We start from the raw sequence: 18928 nt of genomic DNA, 5'->3' as shown, positions 1-18928 counted from the left end.
TGGGACCGAGAGCAAGACTATAAACAGTAGGAGGGCTCCTAGTGAAACTTTGCTTCCAAGTTCTGCAAGACTTCTAAAGCTCCAGTGGCCGTACATCCTCCAGGGTCACAAGGACTCTGCTTGCACTTAGGAAAGCAAGAAGGAATCCCCCTTGGAGTGAAGGAGTCACTCCCCTGCATTTGGTGGCGCCCTGTGCAACAGTCTTTTCTGGCTCCCCACCATCCCATGACCACCGCCTCAGATTCACTCACTACTCCCAGCAAATGTGCCCTCATCTCTCCATAGCCCCCCATTCACATACGTTTGTTTGTTTTAAAAGCGCCTGTAAAGGCTGGTTAACTAATCCACATAGCAATCCACATAAAATATAGTTCTGTTCTTTGCAGCCGACATATTAACCATCTATGCTACTTTATGGCGAGTCAAAGCTGCCACTAGACAAACCACACATTTCTCTCGCTAGCAAAAAAATTAATCACAAGAGGCATCTTGACATTTTAATTGTTTACTGAAGGCTTGACGCACAAGGAACTTTTCAGTAGGTGCTTTTAAAGCACAAGTTTTGTTAGTTATTGCTAAACACAGCGTTCCCCTGAGGTCAGCGCCCCCCAATCCAAGACAAGATCTGGTCCTGCTGCACCTCTCGCACCGCCCTAAAGCTGGCCCTGTCTGCAGGCACCTCAATGTCAACAACCAGTCTGTGGATCCTGCTGTCCCATGGACTCCTCAAGGCTCTACAACACGAGGTGGTTCTGTGGCTCTCCAGAGGTCTGACCTGTCTTCTTTGCATCTGATTAGTCTATCGTTCCTCGTTGGAGCTGCTTGGCTGGAACCCCTGTGCACTGCATCTGTTTGTCATTGACAAGGATCGTTGGCTTTTCCGTCCAAAGACCTCCTAGCTCCAAGAAGCCCCAGCCTCCAGCACTTTCTGGCTCCAAGAACGTCATCATCACTGCAACTCCAATGACGTGGGCATCTCTCTATGCTGGGCTGCTGAGGACTCCCTGTGCCTGCTGCCAGAGGGTCCACCTGGGGGCTCCATCGATTCCAGCTGTCTCTCTTGCCTGATGGGGGCTGGCACTGACCTACCGGCAAAGGTTGGGTCATCTGGACCTTGTGGGTCCCCATAAATCCTGCAACTCTGTGCAACACTCACCACCACGGACCTGGCACCTCACCAGATAGTTAACTCCTGGACCCCCATCACTATAGAGGACACCCAAAGACTGATGAACTCCATCTACTCAGGAGCACCCTTGGATTCATGCTTTCATCACATCCTCAGCGTGGCCAGCGCCACCATAGCACTAGAGCTCTGCCGAATTATCAACCTATCCTTTGAGACTGCTACATTCCCCTCGGACTGGAAGCATGCCAAAATCAGCCCGCTACTCGAGAAACCCACCGCCGACCCTAGGGAACTGAAGAAGTACAGACCCATCTTTCTGCTCCCTTTCCCAGCCAAGGTAACGGAGAAAACCGTCAACCAGCAACTCACCGAATTCCTCGAGACAGACCATATCATAGACTCTTCCCAGTCCAGATTCAGAAGCAACCACAGCACTTAAACCGCACTCCTAGCAGCCATTGATGACAATCATCATACTGGACCGTGGAGGCATGGCCACACCCATTCTCCTCGACCTTTCTGCCACATTTGACACTGTCTCCCAAACCACCCTCTGTGACAGACTTCACAATGCCGGCATCCGAGACAAAGCCCTGGATTGGATCAGGTCCTTTCTCACCGGAAGAACAAAGAGGGTCAGACTACCGCCGTTCAAGTCAGAACCTAAAGAAACTTGCTGCGGAGTGCCACAAGGATTTTCACTCAGCCCAACGCTTTTCAACATCTACATGGCCCCGCTTGCCAAGATCAGCAAACATGAGCTAAACATAGTCACCTATGCCGATGACATCCAACTGATCCTCTCTCTGTCCGAGGACTCTGCTCAAGCCAAGAGGAATTTCCACAACAGGATGAGAGCAGTGCCGCCTGGATGAAGGCCAGCTGCCTTAAGCTCAACTCAGACAAGACAGAAATCCTCGTAATCGACTCCACCCATTCTGCCTGGAACGACTCCTGGTGGCCCACTGCTCTGGAAAATGCCCCCACCCCCAATGACCATGCACACAACCTGGGCATCATCCTGGACTCCTCTCTATCGATCGATGACCCGCCAAGTCAACGCCATCTCTTCGTCATGCTTCCACACCCTCAGACTCCTGTGGAAGATCTTTAAATGGATTCCCCCTGACACAAGGAAGAAAGTCACCCACGCACTCATCACTAGCAAACTGGACTTCAGCAACACACTCTATGCCGGCATCACCAAGAAACTTCAATCAAGACTAGAGTCCAGAATGCAGCAGCCAGACTCATTCTGGACATCTCTGACACAGCCGCATTGCTTCCCATCTCAGAGACCTACACTAGCTCCCAGTCAACAAGCACATCACAAACAAACTTCTGATCCCCACCTACAAGGCACTGCAAAACACAGGACCGGCATACCTCAACCACGCCTCGCTTTCTACGTACCTAACAGAACTCTCCATTCCTTCCAGCTCTCCCTTGCAGCCATTCCCAAGATCCGGAAAAGCACAACAGAAGGAAGATCTTTCTCCTACCTGGCAGCCAGGACATGGAACGCACTACCTCATAAGCTCAGGCAGACCGCATCACTGAAACAGTTCAGGAAGGACCTGGCTCTTCGACTGAGCAGCACGCCCACATACAGAGCAGTGAGACCCTATGGGGGATTAGCCACACTCTGCTAATCATTGATTGACTGATTGATTGATTGATTGCTTCCCTGCATTTGCCAAGGCTTGTTGGTGGCCCTGCTGACCACTGACCCCTCTGATATCCGCTGACTGGCGTGGGACAGCTCATGGACGACTCCTGGGATCTTCCTGCATTGCCTGGACTGCATAGCTACACTTCTTCGACCACTGTGCAACAGGAAAGCATTACCAAGAAGGGTGGGCATTGCTCCCCTGCACCACCTGGGCACCGGCAGGTGGTCTGGACTCTGTCCCCTCTTTCCTTAGGTACTCTTCTTCCGGGGTCCATGGCGGGGCTCCACGACCTGGTCCATGGGTGTCAACAGCAGCTGGACAACCGAGGTCCCTATTGACTTCAACACGAGGTTTCGACACAACTTCACCCCTGTGCACCTGGGCTCTCTGGGGTAGGTACTCCATTAATCTGGGTATCCATGGTTGGGGGCACTATGCAACCTCTCTTGTCCCAACGGGTTTCCTCTGATTTCTCTGGGGAAGGTCCTAAAACTCAAACTCTAACCGTGACTTCCCTCGTTATCCTATGGACACCTAAGCCGGGGTTACACCTCTGCACGCAGGCACCTGGGGAATCCTACTTACTTACCTTGGGTGGTAGTTTGGGTTGGGAGTGATTCTCGCATTCCATTTACTTAGTATATGGTTCCCCATAGGGGCACGTTATTATATGCCTGGGCATACCTTTTTCTAAATACATTTTTGTATGATCACATCTCCAGTTAGGAGATATATCGAAGTTAGTTCTAGTGTGTGTTACAATAAATATAGATTTTTTTTCTAACACTGGTGTGTTTTTTTTTTTTCCTGTGTGTACATCACTGACTAACCTATGTGATATTTGCAACTGTTTAACACCCTCCTAGTTAAGCCTTAGCTGTTCTACACACAGCTACCCCTCTGACAGCTCTGGTTATCTAGACGTTCCTACACTATCACTATGGTTTGCCTGGACTCAGTACAGGGTGCCTCACCTATAGGTCTACACTGAGACAGCCTTCTACAGGAGCATCCCCTTTAACATGGTCAGATATTGACATGCCCTAGTGGTGATGGAAAGTGTCTCAAAGAGATAATGATTTTCGATGGGATCTTTGAGCAAAGGGACCTAGTGATATGCTGCTGCCCTAGCTATCAGTTCTTGAAAGGATGTTGCACCATCCCGGGGCTTAGTTAGGTAGAGGTCAGGGTCAGTATCCCCTGGGGGGTCAATGTCACAAATGTCCCATGGATCTGTGGGCTGTTGATCTGCGTCATCTCCACCTCCCTGATCCAAGGTGTAGTACTGTGGGGGGACCCTGTGGTGTGATGTCACCTATATCATTATGTGAATGATATGGTGGTGGTGGTAAGAGTGGAGGAGGTGGAGGCGAAGCATGCAGAGGAGGCTGAAGAGGGCTGGTTGCAATGTCCTTTTTCTTCCTCTTAGGAGGCACAGGTAAGTTAATAGCCTCCTCAAGAGATGATGGAATGGTCTCTGGCTGCACTGCTTTTGCCAAACTCCGGTCAACATGAGGCAGAATGTGTAGTTTTTTCTGTTTCGAATCAAGCCTCTCCTGCATGGTTTCGAGGATAGGTTCTGGAGCCAATGTTGATGACAAAATGGAAGGTTTCAGTGCACAAGTTGATCTTGATTTCAGCGCAGAGGTGTTAGAAGCCGAAGCGGTCAAGGCAGGGGTGCTCGGAGCTGCTGAAGCAGATGGTCGACTCAGTGCAGAGAATGGACAGCTCAGTGCAGGAGGTTTCAGCTTTGCTTTTGGTGCTGAGCCCGAGGGCAGAGCAGCCTTAGCGGATGGGCGGTATCTACCATGGCTCGTTGGCAGCAGTGGTCCATGAGCCATGGTTTCTTTTGGAACCGAGTGGCCCTTGGTGGATTGGACAGAGGCATGGGTACTCACTGAGCGCTGTCCCGAAGTAAGGTCCTACATCTGCAGGATGAACTTGATACGAGAGCCGGAGTCCTGGATGGAAAGGGCCTCTTCCTCAGCTGCCAAAGCCTTGTGGAGTTCTTCCTCTGCCTGTTCAACATCGTGTCCAAAGAAGTCAGTTTTTTCTTCGAGGTTTTTACGCTGCATTTCTTTCTTTTCTTTGATCGAAAAGATCGACAGGCCTCACATCTGTCTTTGTTATGGTCAGGAGACAGACACAGGTTACAAACCTGATGGAGGTCAGTGTGCGGGTATTTCCCTTAGCAGCTAATACAGAATCGAAATGGAGTCCGTTCCATTAGAATCGCTTCAATGGTTGAATCCGATGAAATGTGAAAAGGCTCCTATAGGTGAGACCCGAAGGCTGCGACTGGAAAACGCTGAATCGACAGGTGATGGTTTTCTTCTGTTTTCGAAGGACGATGGTGGAAAGCGTATGAAAAACAATACCAATGGATGTAGAGGTCAACAACAGATTGAAGGGTGTCCGAAAAAGGTCTTGAACCGTAGTGCCCAGGAACACGTCCCAACACGATGGTGGAAAGAAAACTAACAATGGAGTCGATGTGCATTAGCACAGAGAGGCGTCACTTTGCCTCGTAACTCGAGAGACTTCTTCGAAGAAAACAACTTGCACACATCCATACCTAACACTAGATGGCAGGAGTATGCAGAGCATGTGTATCTACAGCCTCAAATGCCATCAAACACAAAACTATTGCTGTAGGGGAGCTTTCAATCAACACATTTCTTCTAAATAACACCATGGAAGTGACTGAGAAAATGGGTCAGCTTGTTCTCCCAAACCCCTGACTTTTATCTGCGACTTTTAGTATCACTAGTTCTTGAGACTCTGTTGAAAACTCCAAACTTAGATTATGCATTAAAGTCCCCATAGGATGACATCTGGGACAGGAAAGTGCATTTGTTGTTTTGCTGATGTATGAAGAACTGACGTATAGAAGACACTAGAATATAATTTTGTGGCTGTCCCCTTCATCAACGCGCCCAAGTACTGGTGTAGGTCACTCCAGGATCCACAGAAATTCAGGAATCATCGTTGATAAGTTTTGCAGTAATTTCTGGTAACACCTGAATTTCATGACCCACTTGTCTAAGAAGTAATAGATGAAAATGGTCTACGGTCTTTGGAACCATGCCTCCAGGAACTGATTCAACATCAATTTTATGAAGGATGGCAAATATTTTCTCTTGTTGCACGAAGCCATCGACAGTAAACAAAACACTTTCTTACCCACCATCATAGAGATTAGGTCATAGAACAGCACAAATGTATTCACAAGTTTATCTGCAATACAGTCTGAAGTGTGGAGAGGGCTGTAGCATCCTCTGCAAACACACAATTTGTGTATTAAGGCGTTAGAGCAGCTTCAGAACAGGCTCTGCAAGGGGGCTAAGAGGGAGCGAGGAGCAATGTTAGCTTATTCCTTGAGGTCTAGAAGTTAAGCCAGAAATTATTAAGAAAAATCCAGCATACAAGCTATAACGAAGGAATTAATCCATGTGTACAAAAGGGCAGAAACTGTGACACTCAAAAACTGCCTCGAGTGTAGCAGCACGGGAGACATCAATGGGAATGAAGGAGAGGGGCGGCACTCCCTCCTCCACTGGGCATAAAGAATAAGACTGGGGCCTTGAAGCCTCGAGGTGCTCTAGGGCTGATCCTGGCTGAAAAGAAGTCCAAGTGTACAAGTGAGGCAGAGGCGGAGGGAGCCATAAAAAGGCTGCAAATGATCCTGCCGTGGTTCAGGGGCAGACCCCAGAAGAATGAAGGCTCGGACTAGAGGTGTAGACCCCAAGGCACACCAGAGGTGTACAGGCAAAGGGAGGTGATACCAGCTGAACTGGAGGCCACGCTGAAGTGCGTGGACTGGTGGAACTGCACAGAAAAAGGGGGGAAGAACAAAGCAACAAAAGCAGAAAGGGCACCGAGTATGAGCCGACTTCCAAGCCACACGTGCAGCAGCGTAGAACGGGCTGCGGCGTTCACGTAGGCAGCCTTCCCTGGGTCTCCCCTCATGGAATTATGACCATGGCGGTTACCGCCATGGTCATCCGCCGGTTCTCCGTTCCTCCCGCCAGGGCGGAGACGACCGCCGGGCTGGAGACATGGGTCTCCAGTCCGGCGGCCGTCACTAAACCGCCGGCGGTATTTTGACCCGGCTTACCGCTGCGGATTTCCTGCGGTTTGAACCACCATGAAATCCATGGCGGTAAGCACTATCTGTGCCAGGGAATTCCTTCCCTGGCACTGATAGGGGTCTCCCCCACCCCCCACCCCCACCTCGACCTCGACTCTCGCCCCTACACCCCCCAAAGGTGGCAGGGTCCCCCTCCCCACCCGACCCCCAACATCATAGAATCTCACACACACACGACACGCACGCAGGCACCACCTACACACTCACATACGCCAACATACATGCCTACATACACACACACAGGCAGACACGCACACCCACATTCACACATTAACGCACACATCCATACTGACATACCCACAGACATACACGCACTCATTCCCATATACACAACACCCCTGCAAGCATACACGCACTCACACACCCCCTCTACATACACACACGCACACCCCCATGCACGCACACAACACCCAACACCCCCCCACCCCCCTCCCCTCACGGATGATCGACTTACCTGGTCCGACGATCCTCTGGGAGGGGACGGGAGCCATGGGGGCAGCTCCGCGGACACCACACCGCCAACAGAACACCGCCACGGCGAATCACAGGACGTGATTCGCAGGGCGGTGTTCTGTTGGCGTGGCGGTGGAGGTGGAGCAACATCCACTTTCTTGCCTCCCGCCAGTATGGCTGTTGGCGGCTCTCCGTCCGAAAAAGGACGGAGCGCTGCCAACGGTCATAATAGGCCGAGCGGAAAACCGCCACCACTGGCGGGCTTCCGCACGGCGGTCCCTCGGCGGTCTTTCAATGACGTGCAAAGCTGTGGAAGTAAATAAACTAAGCATCCACAGTACAAATGATTGCCAATGCCAGTTGCTCTTGGAGTAATGTCTCCCAAGTGCATTCTGGTTGGCTGGTGCACAAGGAGAATTTGACATCTGGAGTGTGAATCTACTGCATAACAGAACTGGGTCAGTACCTGGGACCCTGGCTGACCTCTGAAGCCTCAAAAATTGGTGACGTGTTCAGAGGTGTCCCTCCCCCGATATCTAACATACTGCTGACCTACAGGAGTGCTGCGGCACATAATTAGAGACACTGAAGCCTACTGAAGTCACAAGATGAAACCTAGGTTGTGAAGAGGAGGGAGAGAGGCGCTGGGCCATAGGTACCGGTGACAAAGAGTAAAGGACACTCTGTCTGCTTTTGCGACTACGCAGGTTTGCTATTTATTGCACCTGCTGCTTCTGTTTCTGATTGGTGGCTTTCTGAGACTTCTGCTTGCCAAATACGGCGAGAGACTCTGGCGGGATCCCTAGTTTGATGAGAAAATAGGCACTTGACACACCAGATGTACTCTTATATGTTGTCAAGCTGGAACTCAGCATTACTAGAATAACTGATGTATTCTAGATGTTTGGCAAATTCTCATGGTTTCATATAAATTGGTCGAAATCAGTCTTGCGTAAATGGAAGTCACAATCCTACTTTGATTATCTTTTCCACGTGGATGCAAGTAGCTTTAATTATTTAGATACACAGGAGATACGAGGCAAAGATTTTTCGTGGACATAACTTAGCAAAAGTAATGAGATTTTTGAAACAAGATGTTCAGTAGCAGATATACTTTCCCACATCTCTTATTGGCTGCCATTTATAAAAATAATCCTCCTAGTGAAATTCTAGTATATGTTAAAAAATAAACCATATTGGGTACCAGAGGAATTCCTTAGGGCCATGGAAGAAATGGTGCACATCCTCCTTTGGGATGGGCAACGGTCCATGAAAAGCTGTGGGAAAATTAACAAAAGGAGTGTATGAAGGAGACATATCTGACATACAACATATTATGACGCATCACAGCTATTTGGTTGGGAATGCCTGGGCATTCAGGCCACAGTCAGAACCCTCTCTCAGTGTAGACCGACATGCCATGGAAGATTTATAAAGGCACTATATGACAGTAAACCAAACCAATCTAACACCATCCAGAACACACGGAGACGGAAAAAAACGTCTGGCATCATGACACAGCAACAAAAGGAAGGAAAAACAGACTGACCAAGTATGTAATATGGTGTAGTTATACATTAAAAGATGTGAAAAAGTTCAATGGATACTAAAAGTGGGACGAGGTTAACAAATCCATAATTAACGGCATCTAGAGTCTAAAAACTCTAAAGAGTGGTGATTAATTATACATCGAATATGAGGTAAAGGCCGGATTGCTTACAATATTTGCATCAATATTTTGACATCACACGATTTGAACCTCTAAATGAAGTTTACTCATCAGAAGTCAATATAGTCTGTAATGTACATATATCTTACCAATACACAGCGTATATCTTGGTGTAGGAGTTTTAACCTAGTCGGATGCATTTACGATCAATAAAAAATTGTCACAGCTAGATCGAACTGCAGATTCCTTACCTTAGAATTATCCCAGGCGTCAGACTGGATTAGGAAGATTTTTTTGTCAGCAGTACCCCGGCGTGCCAGTAGGAGGCTCTGTGTGCGCCATCAGCATTGTTTGCGCTGGAAGTGACATCAGTGGCACCTATATAGGCGCCACCCAAGCATGCTGATGTCAGTTTCTTTTTACGACTTTCCACGCCACAAGCGCAGAGTCATGAAGAACACTGACCAGTGGTGTAGAAAGGTAGGGCCCTGAAAGCAATGTAGCCCTGTTCCTAGAAATCTGTTTGCAGAGCCGGAAGGATGGGTGGGCTGGTAAGGACTCAGCAGTTAAATATTATCTCTACCAGATATGGCAATAGCATCCCGGGAGGTGGCTCTGCAGACCAATTTCAGACCAGGAAGTCCTGCAGGACCGAACAGGCAAAATATCCAGACAGTAATGTTTGGTAAACGTGCAGGGAAGCCTACATTGCTGCCTGGCAGATATCCAGAACCAGAACTCTGTGTGCTAACTCAGTGGTCACGGCTTTGGCTCTGGAAGAATCAGCACACAAGCCCTCAAGGTGTTTCTTCTTGACAATGCGTAGCAGATTTTAATGTAGAGCACGACCCATCTGGAGATGATCCTTTTTAGCTCCGACATACCCCACAAAGAGTTGATCGTCCACCCAGAATTCCCGCATGCGTTCAAGGTAGCACGACAATGCTCGTTTGGTGTCCAGATGATGGAGATGCTCCTCATCCTCGGAAGGGTGAGGTGAAGCATAGAAAGTAGGAAAATTAGTGACCACCTTTGGAAGAAAGGAAGCCCACGTGCAAAGCACCACTCTATCAGGAAGAATAGATAATAAAAAGGGTGGCTTAGACGATAAGGCCTGTATCTCATTAACTGGTTGGGCAGCTGTCATAGCCCCAAGAAAAGCTGTTTGACGGTGAGCAATTGCAAGGGATAACTGTGAAGCGGTTCAAAGGGAGTAGACATCAAGAACGTGAGAACCAGATTCAAGTCCCACTCAGGAATGATAAAAGGAGAAAGGGGAAAAAGATGAACCAAACCTTTAAGGAATCTATGTACTATAGGAGATTTGAAGATAGAGCGGTGATCAGGCAATCTGAGGAATGCACTTGGCAGAAAGATAATCCTTAAGAGAGTCCAGAGCAGAGCCCCGCTGGGCAAGAGATAGAATAAAGAGAAGAACAGAGAAAGGTGGGCAGAAAGGAGATCAACATTTCTGTCAGAACACTAGGCTACAATTTGTTTCCGACTTCAAAAGGAAGGTCAAAGGCTGTCAACAACCACTGCTCAATCTCTACGCATAAGAAGGTGGAGACTGGACAGGTTTGGGTGGAGAACCCTCCCCTGCTGCTGCAACAGAAATTCCTCCCGAAGAGGCAGCCTCATCAGAGGATTGATTGCCATGCTCGGTAGCTTGGGATACCAGACCTCCATGCTCAATCCGGCGCAACAAGGATAACTTGGGCCTGGTCATTCTTGATCTTCTTGAGAACTCTGGGCATGAGATGTATGGGCAGAAAGGGATACAGGAGGACTAAGCTCCACTCTAGATGAAAAGTGTTACAGAGCAAGGGCCATCTTGGAAACTCCAGTGCGCAAAACTGCTAACATTGCATGTTCAATGGAGGCGAAGAGATCTAACCAAGGCTCTCCCCACAACTGAAAGAGACCTTGCACCACCTCTTGATGGAGATGGCATTAGTGATCCGCTAAGCAATTGCAGATGAGTTTGTCTGCCCTTGTATTCTGAGAACCCGCCAGGTGTTGAACCACCAGGGAAATGCAGCACCTCTTGATACAGGGTCCACGACCCCACCCCACCCTGTTTGCTGCTGTACCACATGGCGATGGTGCTGTCTGTGTACACCTGCACCAGCCTCTCCTTGATGAAAGGTAGGAAGGGCTTCAATGCTAGTCGGACTGCCTTAAATTCCAGCAGATTTCTATGGAGTCTAGTTCCTCCAGAGTCCTCTGATACCCACTTCTTCCAGATGGCCCCCTCATCCCAGGAGAGATGCTTCTGTCACTATTGTCAGATCTGATTGTGAAAGGGAGGGGAATCTGCCACTGACCCAATCACGGTTCGTTAGCCACCACTGCAGATCTTTCGCAATTCCCTCCGAGATCTCTATTATGTTGGAAAGATTCTCCCGATGCCATACCTACTGGAATTTCAGGTCTTATTGCAGAGCCTACATATGCCAATGTACATTTGTTACTGGCAGGATACAAGAGGCCATGAGTCCCTGCAGCCTCAGAGTCTGTCTCACCGAAATGCAGGGTCGAGGCTGAAATATCAGTATCATAGCCTGAATATCCTGGACTCGCCTCTTAGGAGAATAAGCCCAAAACCACACTGTGTCCAGAACAGCTCTGATGAAAGGGAACGTCTGAGAAGGAGTCGCGCAACTATGGCACATTTATAGTGAACTCCAGCAAGAACTGGAGGTCCACCGTCTTCGGGAGGCGGGAGACAACAGCCTGGGGCGAGCCCATTTTCAACAGCCAGTTGTCAAGACAGGGCAAGACTGATACCCCTGATCTCCGCAAGTGAGCTGCAACGACCGCCATCAATTTGGTGAACACTCGAGGGGTGCTGGTCAGGTCAAAGGGGAGCATGGCAAACTGGAAATGCTTGTGGCTGAACATGAACTGCAGGTAACGCCTGTGGGCAGGCAGGATAGGGATGTGAAAATATGCATCCTGCAAGTACAACACTACCATCCAGTCTCATTGGTCCAGGGCAGACAAAGCCTGAGCCAATGTGAGCATCTTGAATTTCTCCTTCTTGAGGAAGTAGTTGAGGGACAGCAGGTCTAGGATAGGATGAAGGCCTTCGTCCTTCTTTGGCACCAGAAAGTAGCGGGAACAGCAAGCACGACATACTTCTGGCATCAAGGACCCTCTCTATATCTCCCTTGGCCAAGAGAGCTGCAACTTTGTGGAGACAAGAAAAATGACCAGACCTCTGGCTGCCTAATCCACGAGGTCTGTGGACACCGTGTTCTCAGCCACATAGAAGCTGGGGAAGATAAGCCCAGGGATTGGGCCATAGCCTGTCTTTAAAACATTTGAGCACCGAGTCTGCTTTTCTCTGAAGAGACAGGAGCCATTGAAGGGCATGTCCATCAAAGAAGAAATAACATCTCCTGAAAAGCCAGTACTACGAAGCCAGGAGAAGTGTCTCAGGGCCACCATCGACAAAACGCTCTGCCCGGCGAGTCGGATGTGTTGAGTCCACAGCAAAATGTGAACTTTGCCGTATCTCCTCCATCTGCCACGGCTTGGGAGAGCATGGCCTGGGCCTCCTCTGGGACCACAGGCAGCTCTTGTACAACCGAATCCCACAGACCATGGTAGCAGCGGCCCAAAAGACATGCATTGTTCACAGACCACAATCCCAGGCTGGCAGAAGAAAACACATCTTCTTCCCATGTGTCTCCAGCCTCCCGGGTACCCTATTTGGCACAGCGGTAGGGAATACGCGAGGGTTAATATCGAAAGTGGAAGCCTCGACGACCAAACTCGCAGGGCTTGAGTGAGAAAACTTGGGTTCCCCTGGGGAGGTGCGGTGGCAATGGGTGATTGTCCTACTCATAGGAGCTACCCAAAAGGACTTCTGTAAAGGTTTCATTGAATGTGAGGCGTTGTTCAGATGGGGAGACTTCTGGCTCAAGAACCTCTGTCAATGCATTGGTCTTAACCGCCACAGGAGGCAACTGAAGGTCAAGGACCTCCAGAGCCCTCCGCACCACCATTGCGAAAGATGCTCTCTCCTCCCAAGCCATGGTCAGGGGAGAAAGCATGCCAGCATCTGGGGAAGTGTCCAGACCACTAACTTCACCCAGGTCTTCACAACAGTCCATATCTTGGTCATAAGGCTAGACTTCCTCAGGGTCCAGTGAATCTTCCCATTTCTCCCTGAGTCCAAACCCATGGGAATAGGGCGCATGATCCAACCTGGGAGGCCAGGCTCCCAGTGGCGCCGGCTACAATGTCCAGCAATGCCCTTCCGTAAAGTAGCCATGGATTAAAATGGGGATGTTCTGGGAGCGCAGGCATCAGGACCAGCGCTGAGGAAGGCTGAGGTGGTATGAGCGGCACCAGTCTGGTTCCAGGAATGGATCCCTGGGGCCCCACTGGTGCTGTGGCTGAAGCCGCTGATGCGGAACCAGAAGGGGCCCCTGCTGAACTGGCAGGGCCCAAAGGTGCACCAAAGGGATCGGCCCGCCCGAATATGAGGCACATGGCATCATAAAACCCTTTAAGTTGGGGAGGGGGTGTTGCTCTGGCTCCCAGAAACTCAGGGACGCACGGAGTCGACCCAGGCTCAACTGCAGAGCGGGGCTTAGAATGCTGACACTCCTGTCTCTCGGCAGTCACTGGACATGGAGAAGTTGAAGCTCGATTCGACTTCTTATGCTGTGCCTTACCCAAATTTCTTGAAGACCTGGAGTGTAATGACAACATCGGACTCTGTGACAGGTCCCAGGATCTCCCTTTCGACTGGGAGCTCGATCGGCGTGTCGTCGCACGATGGGATGCTATAAGCTTGAGCGATCGCTCTCTCAAAGCCTTGGGATTCATGGCACAGCAGTCAGAGCATGATTTTGGTTCGTGTTCGCGCTCAAGGCATCACAGGCAAACAAGAAGCAGGCCTGTCACCGACATCAGCCAGTGACTGGCGCCTCATGGCTTGAAGCTGGCTTTCTTGTATGACATCCTGCCACACGGAAAACCACTGGAATGCCCGGTTGGGTAGTTATGCGCTTTACAAAAAACTATCGAAAACAATAGAAAAGCTCAAAAAAGTCTCAACAAAACGTTAAAAAAAGCTCTGTCAAAAAGTTGACTGAAGGGATAGCTCTTCCCGTATCTGCGCTTGCTGGCGCGGAAAGAAAGGAACTGACATAGGCGTGCCTGGCTGGAGCCTATATGGGTGCCAAGGACCTCACTTTTGGCGTGAATGACACCGACGATGCACATGGAGCCGATAAACGCCACCTACAGGCGCGCAGGGATGCTCACAAAAATTCTGAGGCATGGGATAATTAATTCTAAGGTAAGGAATCTGCAGCTAGAAGTCTCTATCGAGTATATTGAATTTTGATATTATTTGCTACTAGATTTTTTTATGATATGCTGCAGGATTTCACCTCTGCAGAGCAGTTTTTGCTCAAGTCAATCATAAAAATGTAAATTTTAGTCCAAGAATAGCAATAAACGGCTGATGAGAAAGGAGAGAAAGCAGAGGAACAGCAGTAGATATTGTGAATTACTTACTGTGAGATTTTTTGCCTCTTGTAAACAGACTACATGTGGGAAGGATTTAATATTTCACTGTTCTGTGCCGAAAAGCAGAACTAGAGAACTCCAAGCTAGTTCGCAGACAGCTCCTGTCAGGTCACCATGAATGCGTAACTTCAGCAGTAGAGGTGGGCTATCAGTTTAGATTTTACTGAGTTGTGATTTTCAGATTAGCACATGAAAAAGATGCCATTACTGTTAAAATACATGAGGAATTGCCTGGTCTGACAAAGAATAATGTACACATTTTGCAGTTGGAATTAACAAATGCATAAGAAGTCAACCTTTCACAAATATTTATATATTGTAAAGACATGGCGTATCTAACACAGACTTTTGATTTCAGTATACAGAATAATAATCTGTGGTTGTAGTTCCCAGATCGAGCAGTGTGAGAGTGAAGTGTATCATTAAAGGTGAGAAAGGACAAGCAAGAATGTAATGAAATGATCTATAACTCCTTTTACTCTTTAAATTGTTATAGGCAAAATGTGAGCACGTAGATCACGGGCCTACAGGAATTAGGTCATGCTGGTGGAATCCGTGTTTTACAACATGCACATTCATGGATGTATTTATCCACAAATTCTTATATAGTGCACACTTAAATATTTGAACAAGAGCAAACCAATTACAGTAAAATTCAGCCAGGAGCGTTCCAGATAGGGTTAGTGGGTGGAAGTGGAGAGGAGTAGAAATGAGGATGAATGAAGGTATGAATAGGAGGACGGCACATAGTACACAGCACAAGTAAAGAAGGGGTGGTCTGAAGTATTGAAGGTAAACAAAAAAGAAATGTGAAAGAGGAGGCGACTTGGAGGGAAAAAGTTTCATTAAGATTCTGTCCTGCATTACAAATGAGGATTGAGCGATTTAGGTGACTTCCAAAGAGGAAAGCTTTTAGTTTTTTCTTTCTGAAAAATGAATAGAGATTCAGACTGCTGAAATTTCACTGGGTGCAAGTTCCGAATCGATGTTGCAGCTCCTGAAAAAGATTGAGATGAATATCCTTGTTTCAAGCATCAGATTCTGTAGGTTTTTCAAGTTAAGTTTGTTGCCAGAGTATGGATCTCAGATAACCTGGTTTGTTGTCATGAAATGTTTTGTATGGGATACAGGCGAGTTTGAATGTAATTCTGGACCTCAAGGGAAGCTAGTGCAGGTTTCTGAGGAGCAGGGCAATATCCTCGTATTTACTGGTTACTGAAAAGAGCCTGGCAGCTTATTGTATGGTAACTGATTTGGGCCAAGAGTTGGGCAGTTAGATGGTTAGGACTGAATCTCCATAGTCCACTTTGCATAAGCATAGAGGTTCCAACACTTGTCAAAATTCACTGGGATGGAGGAATAGTTTATTTTTTTTGACGGTGAACAGAGTTGTTACTTTTGGAGGCCACATTCTCTACAAGGAAAGCCGTGCTGAGGTGTGAATCAGTCTATAAGTCCAATGACTTTACCTAATTTATTGGCAAAGCACAGATTTTGTTGCAGTTAACATTCATCAGCAAACCTGTTTATGAGGTATTCTGTTTTATCAGGGTTCAAGTTTCAGTAGCTTTTCTGCCAAGTATACCATTAGTATAGGAATATACGGAGTTGAGGACACCCTCTGCTATATCTGGGTATTATATACCCAGGAGAAGGTGTGGTGCAACGGCCTGAGCTGCAGACTTTAGATTTGGGTGAACCAGGTTTGAGTCTCGGCATCAGCTCAACATCTTGTGATTCTGGGCAAATCACTTCATCTCCCCCTTGCCAACAATTCAGCGCCTTGAGCCCCTCAGGGGTGATTTGCCACGCTTCACAAATCCTGGATATATTTATTTTATTTATATACATACTGAAGGCCACAGCTAATGTCTCCATTGGGATTCCCAGCAGCTCCATTCAAAGACTAAATGGTACTGATGCTAGAATAGAACTTTGGGGGACTCCACACATCACAGGCCCACAAGCCAATCTTGACACTGGTAGAATGGCATTAGCCGTGGCCTTTAATGTGAAAGTATTCCACTTGAAACAGCCAAATTGATGGAATGCTTGAAAGCGATATTGGGCAGAAAGATTACAAGACCTCAAATAAATGCAAAAATTGGCACCATGTTAACTGTTAACGGCTGTTTGCACAATGCACACCACCCATTATCACCAATGTGCTCCTCCTAATGTACAGCCATTTCAGGAAGTACATGAGAAGTGTGCGTCACAGCACAACCACTGCACAGCTAAGATGCACATCTGCATGTGGAAAGAGGTCAAGCTGGTCAGGATACTACCAAATCTGGCATCAACATCCTTCACGATCAACTAAACAAATCTGTTGTAAAAATGTATGGGCTCTTAGTTCAGGAGTCCAAGGTTGAACTACACCGAGGGCATAAATTGAACACAATGTATAAAAAGCATGGACTTCTCACGTTAGAGTAAAATGGGGAAAACACAAAGTAAAGTCAAGGCGTCTGCCATGGCACCGCTCTAGTACGCTAGCGCCTGCTCACTGTCACCGATGCTCAAGTGTTCTCACTGCCAAGACATTATCTGCATAACTTGGAAGTTTTGCTGGACGTTAAATTTCCTGCCGTTTTTTCATTTTCTTTTGCTCTGTGAAGCTTTCTTGGGGGCAGTTTGACCATATCACTCCAGGAATATAGTGACCATAGTTCCTCGCTGTGAAAAAGGAACTCTCAACATATGCGCACTGAGTTGCTTGATTTCACACAATCCAGGCCCCCAGCTTGAGTGGGCGTAAAACCATTTTTACCCCTGTGTGCAGGCACTGTGAAATGAGAGTTACAACAGTCAACTGTTTAGCTGCTCCAGATCAACAAAATTGTCTTGACTAAGTAGACATTCACATAATTCACATTCACACAGCCCTAGCTGACAGAGCCCAGAGGTACTCATGGACCTGAACCATGGAAGTGGAACATGCACAATTCCTGACAATGCACCGTTCTATGTATACATGTAAACACTACCATCCCCAAAGCAATGATGTTCTGAAATGTGCCAACCTTAATGCAAAATCAAATATAATCATTAAAAGTGGATTTCTATGCGTAGGGGAGCTGCTTTGATTAAGGCCAATAATGCAACAGAAATTTGTTGGTGTAGCATTAGGGGACAGACAAGTCACAGCAACAATAAACAAGAAAGATATTATAGCAATTTGATAGATTCAACAGTGGTTGCTGGAGTAGAAAATCTTCAAGAAGTAAAACGAAAATGACACAGAATAAAAGAAAGTTTACAGACAGACTAGACAAAAGCAACATAAATTACCAACAAACAAGGATGCCAGAATTAACCTGGAAAATCCTTACCTGAATATTTATGAGGGTTGTAAAGTGGAGCTCTGTACCAGACCACTGGCCCATAAAAAACTCATATCCTTCTCGTCTTGGTAACGCATACAAGAACTGCATGAAAAGAGCACAGTCACAATAAGGGACAAAGAACATTTTGAAGTCTCACCTTTCTAAAAATATGTTTTGCAAGTGTGTTGTACACCTGTGCAGGTCACCTAATTGTATTGCAAACCTTGCAGTTTATCGGAAGTTAGTTTTTGTTCTCCTGCAGGAAGTTAAAGCAGTGCAGGGCAGTATACACGTTCACCTCACTCACTCATGCCTGTTGTGAACCAATGGAATCTGTGGGCTAGATGTACTACACACTGGTCCCAATATATTGGTCACATTTAGCAATTAGAATTTTAGCAACCAGTGTTGTATTTTGTGAACCGACCTATGTATAAATAAGTGAGTTCATAAAATAACGAGTCATAATGGGTTGCAATTGCAATTCGGCCTACTGCATGAATATTAATGAGATAGGTCACAAAACGTGACCCACCACAATTCGTTGCCATCACAGGGATGATGACCTATCCAAATACCACTATGTCTGTGACTGCTTCTAAATAGAGCATTTAAAAAAAAAAGTTTTACAACTTTCCATTAAGGCTAGGTAGTGCCAATGATTTTGTCAACATTCACCAAGGGGAAGAGGTCCTTAAGGGACCCCTTTCCGTTTGCAATTGTGTTACCACTTGCATTCACTAAAATATTAATGTGGCAAATATTAAAACATCCAAATAGCGATTTGCAATGGGAAGGGGCACTTTAACCACTTCCCCGCCACGGACGTAATGGTTACGTCCATGGCAGCACCCGTGTGGCGCCATGGACGTAACCATTACGTCCTGAATGCTGCCCTCGGGAGAAGCGCTAGCGCTCCCCCCGAGGGCCGCCCCCCCCAATCCCCCCAGGTCAGGGCTGAAAGGGGAATCCCTT

The 18928-nt window shown here is 47.6% G+C and overlaps 1 protein-coding gene across 1 annotated transcript in view; it reads right to left on the bottom strand.

Annotated features, from left to right (window-relative positions):
* ATPAF1 (ATP synthase mitochondrial F1 complex assembly factor 1) overlaps positions 1 to 18928 on the bottom strand; it is an 82003-nt gene that overhangs the window by 18474 nt on the left and 44601 nt on the right. Inside the window, exon 7 of the mRNA XM_069232728.1 lies at positions 17960 to 18055. Within this exon, the coding sequence (XP_069088829.1) occupies positions 17960 to 18055 (96 nt within the window). The remainder of the gene's footprint in view (positions 1 to 17959; positions 18056 to 18928) is intronic.

Source organism: Pleurodeles waltl, chromosome 4_2, assembly GCF_031143425.1.
Source record: "Pleurodeles waltl isolate 20211129_DDA chromosome 4_2, aPleWal1.hap1.20221129, whole genome shotgun sequence".
NCBI classification, from domain to species: Eukaryota; Metazoa; Chordata; class Amphibia; order Caudata; family Salamandridae; genus Pleurodeles; species Pleurodeles waltl.
This window is presented reverse-complemented; position numbering and strand designations above follow the sequence as displayed.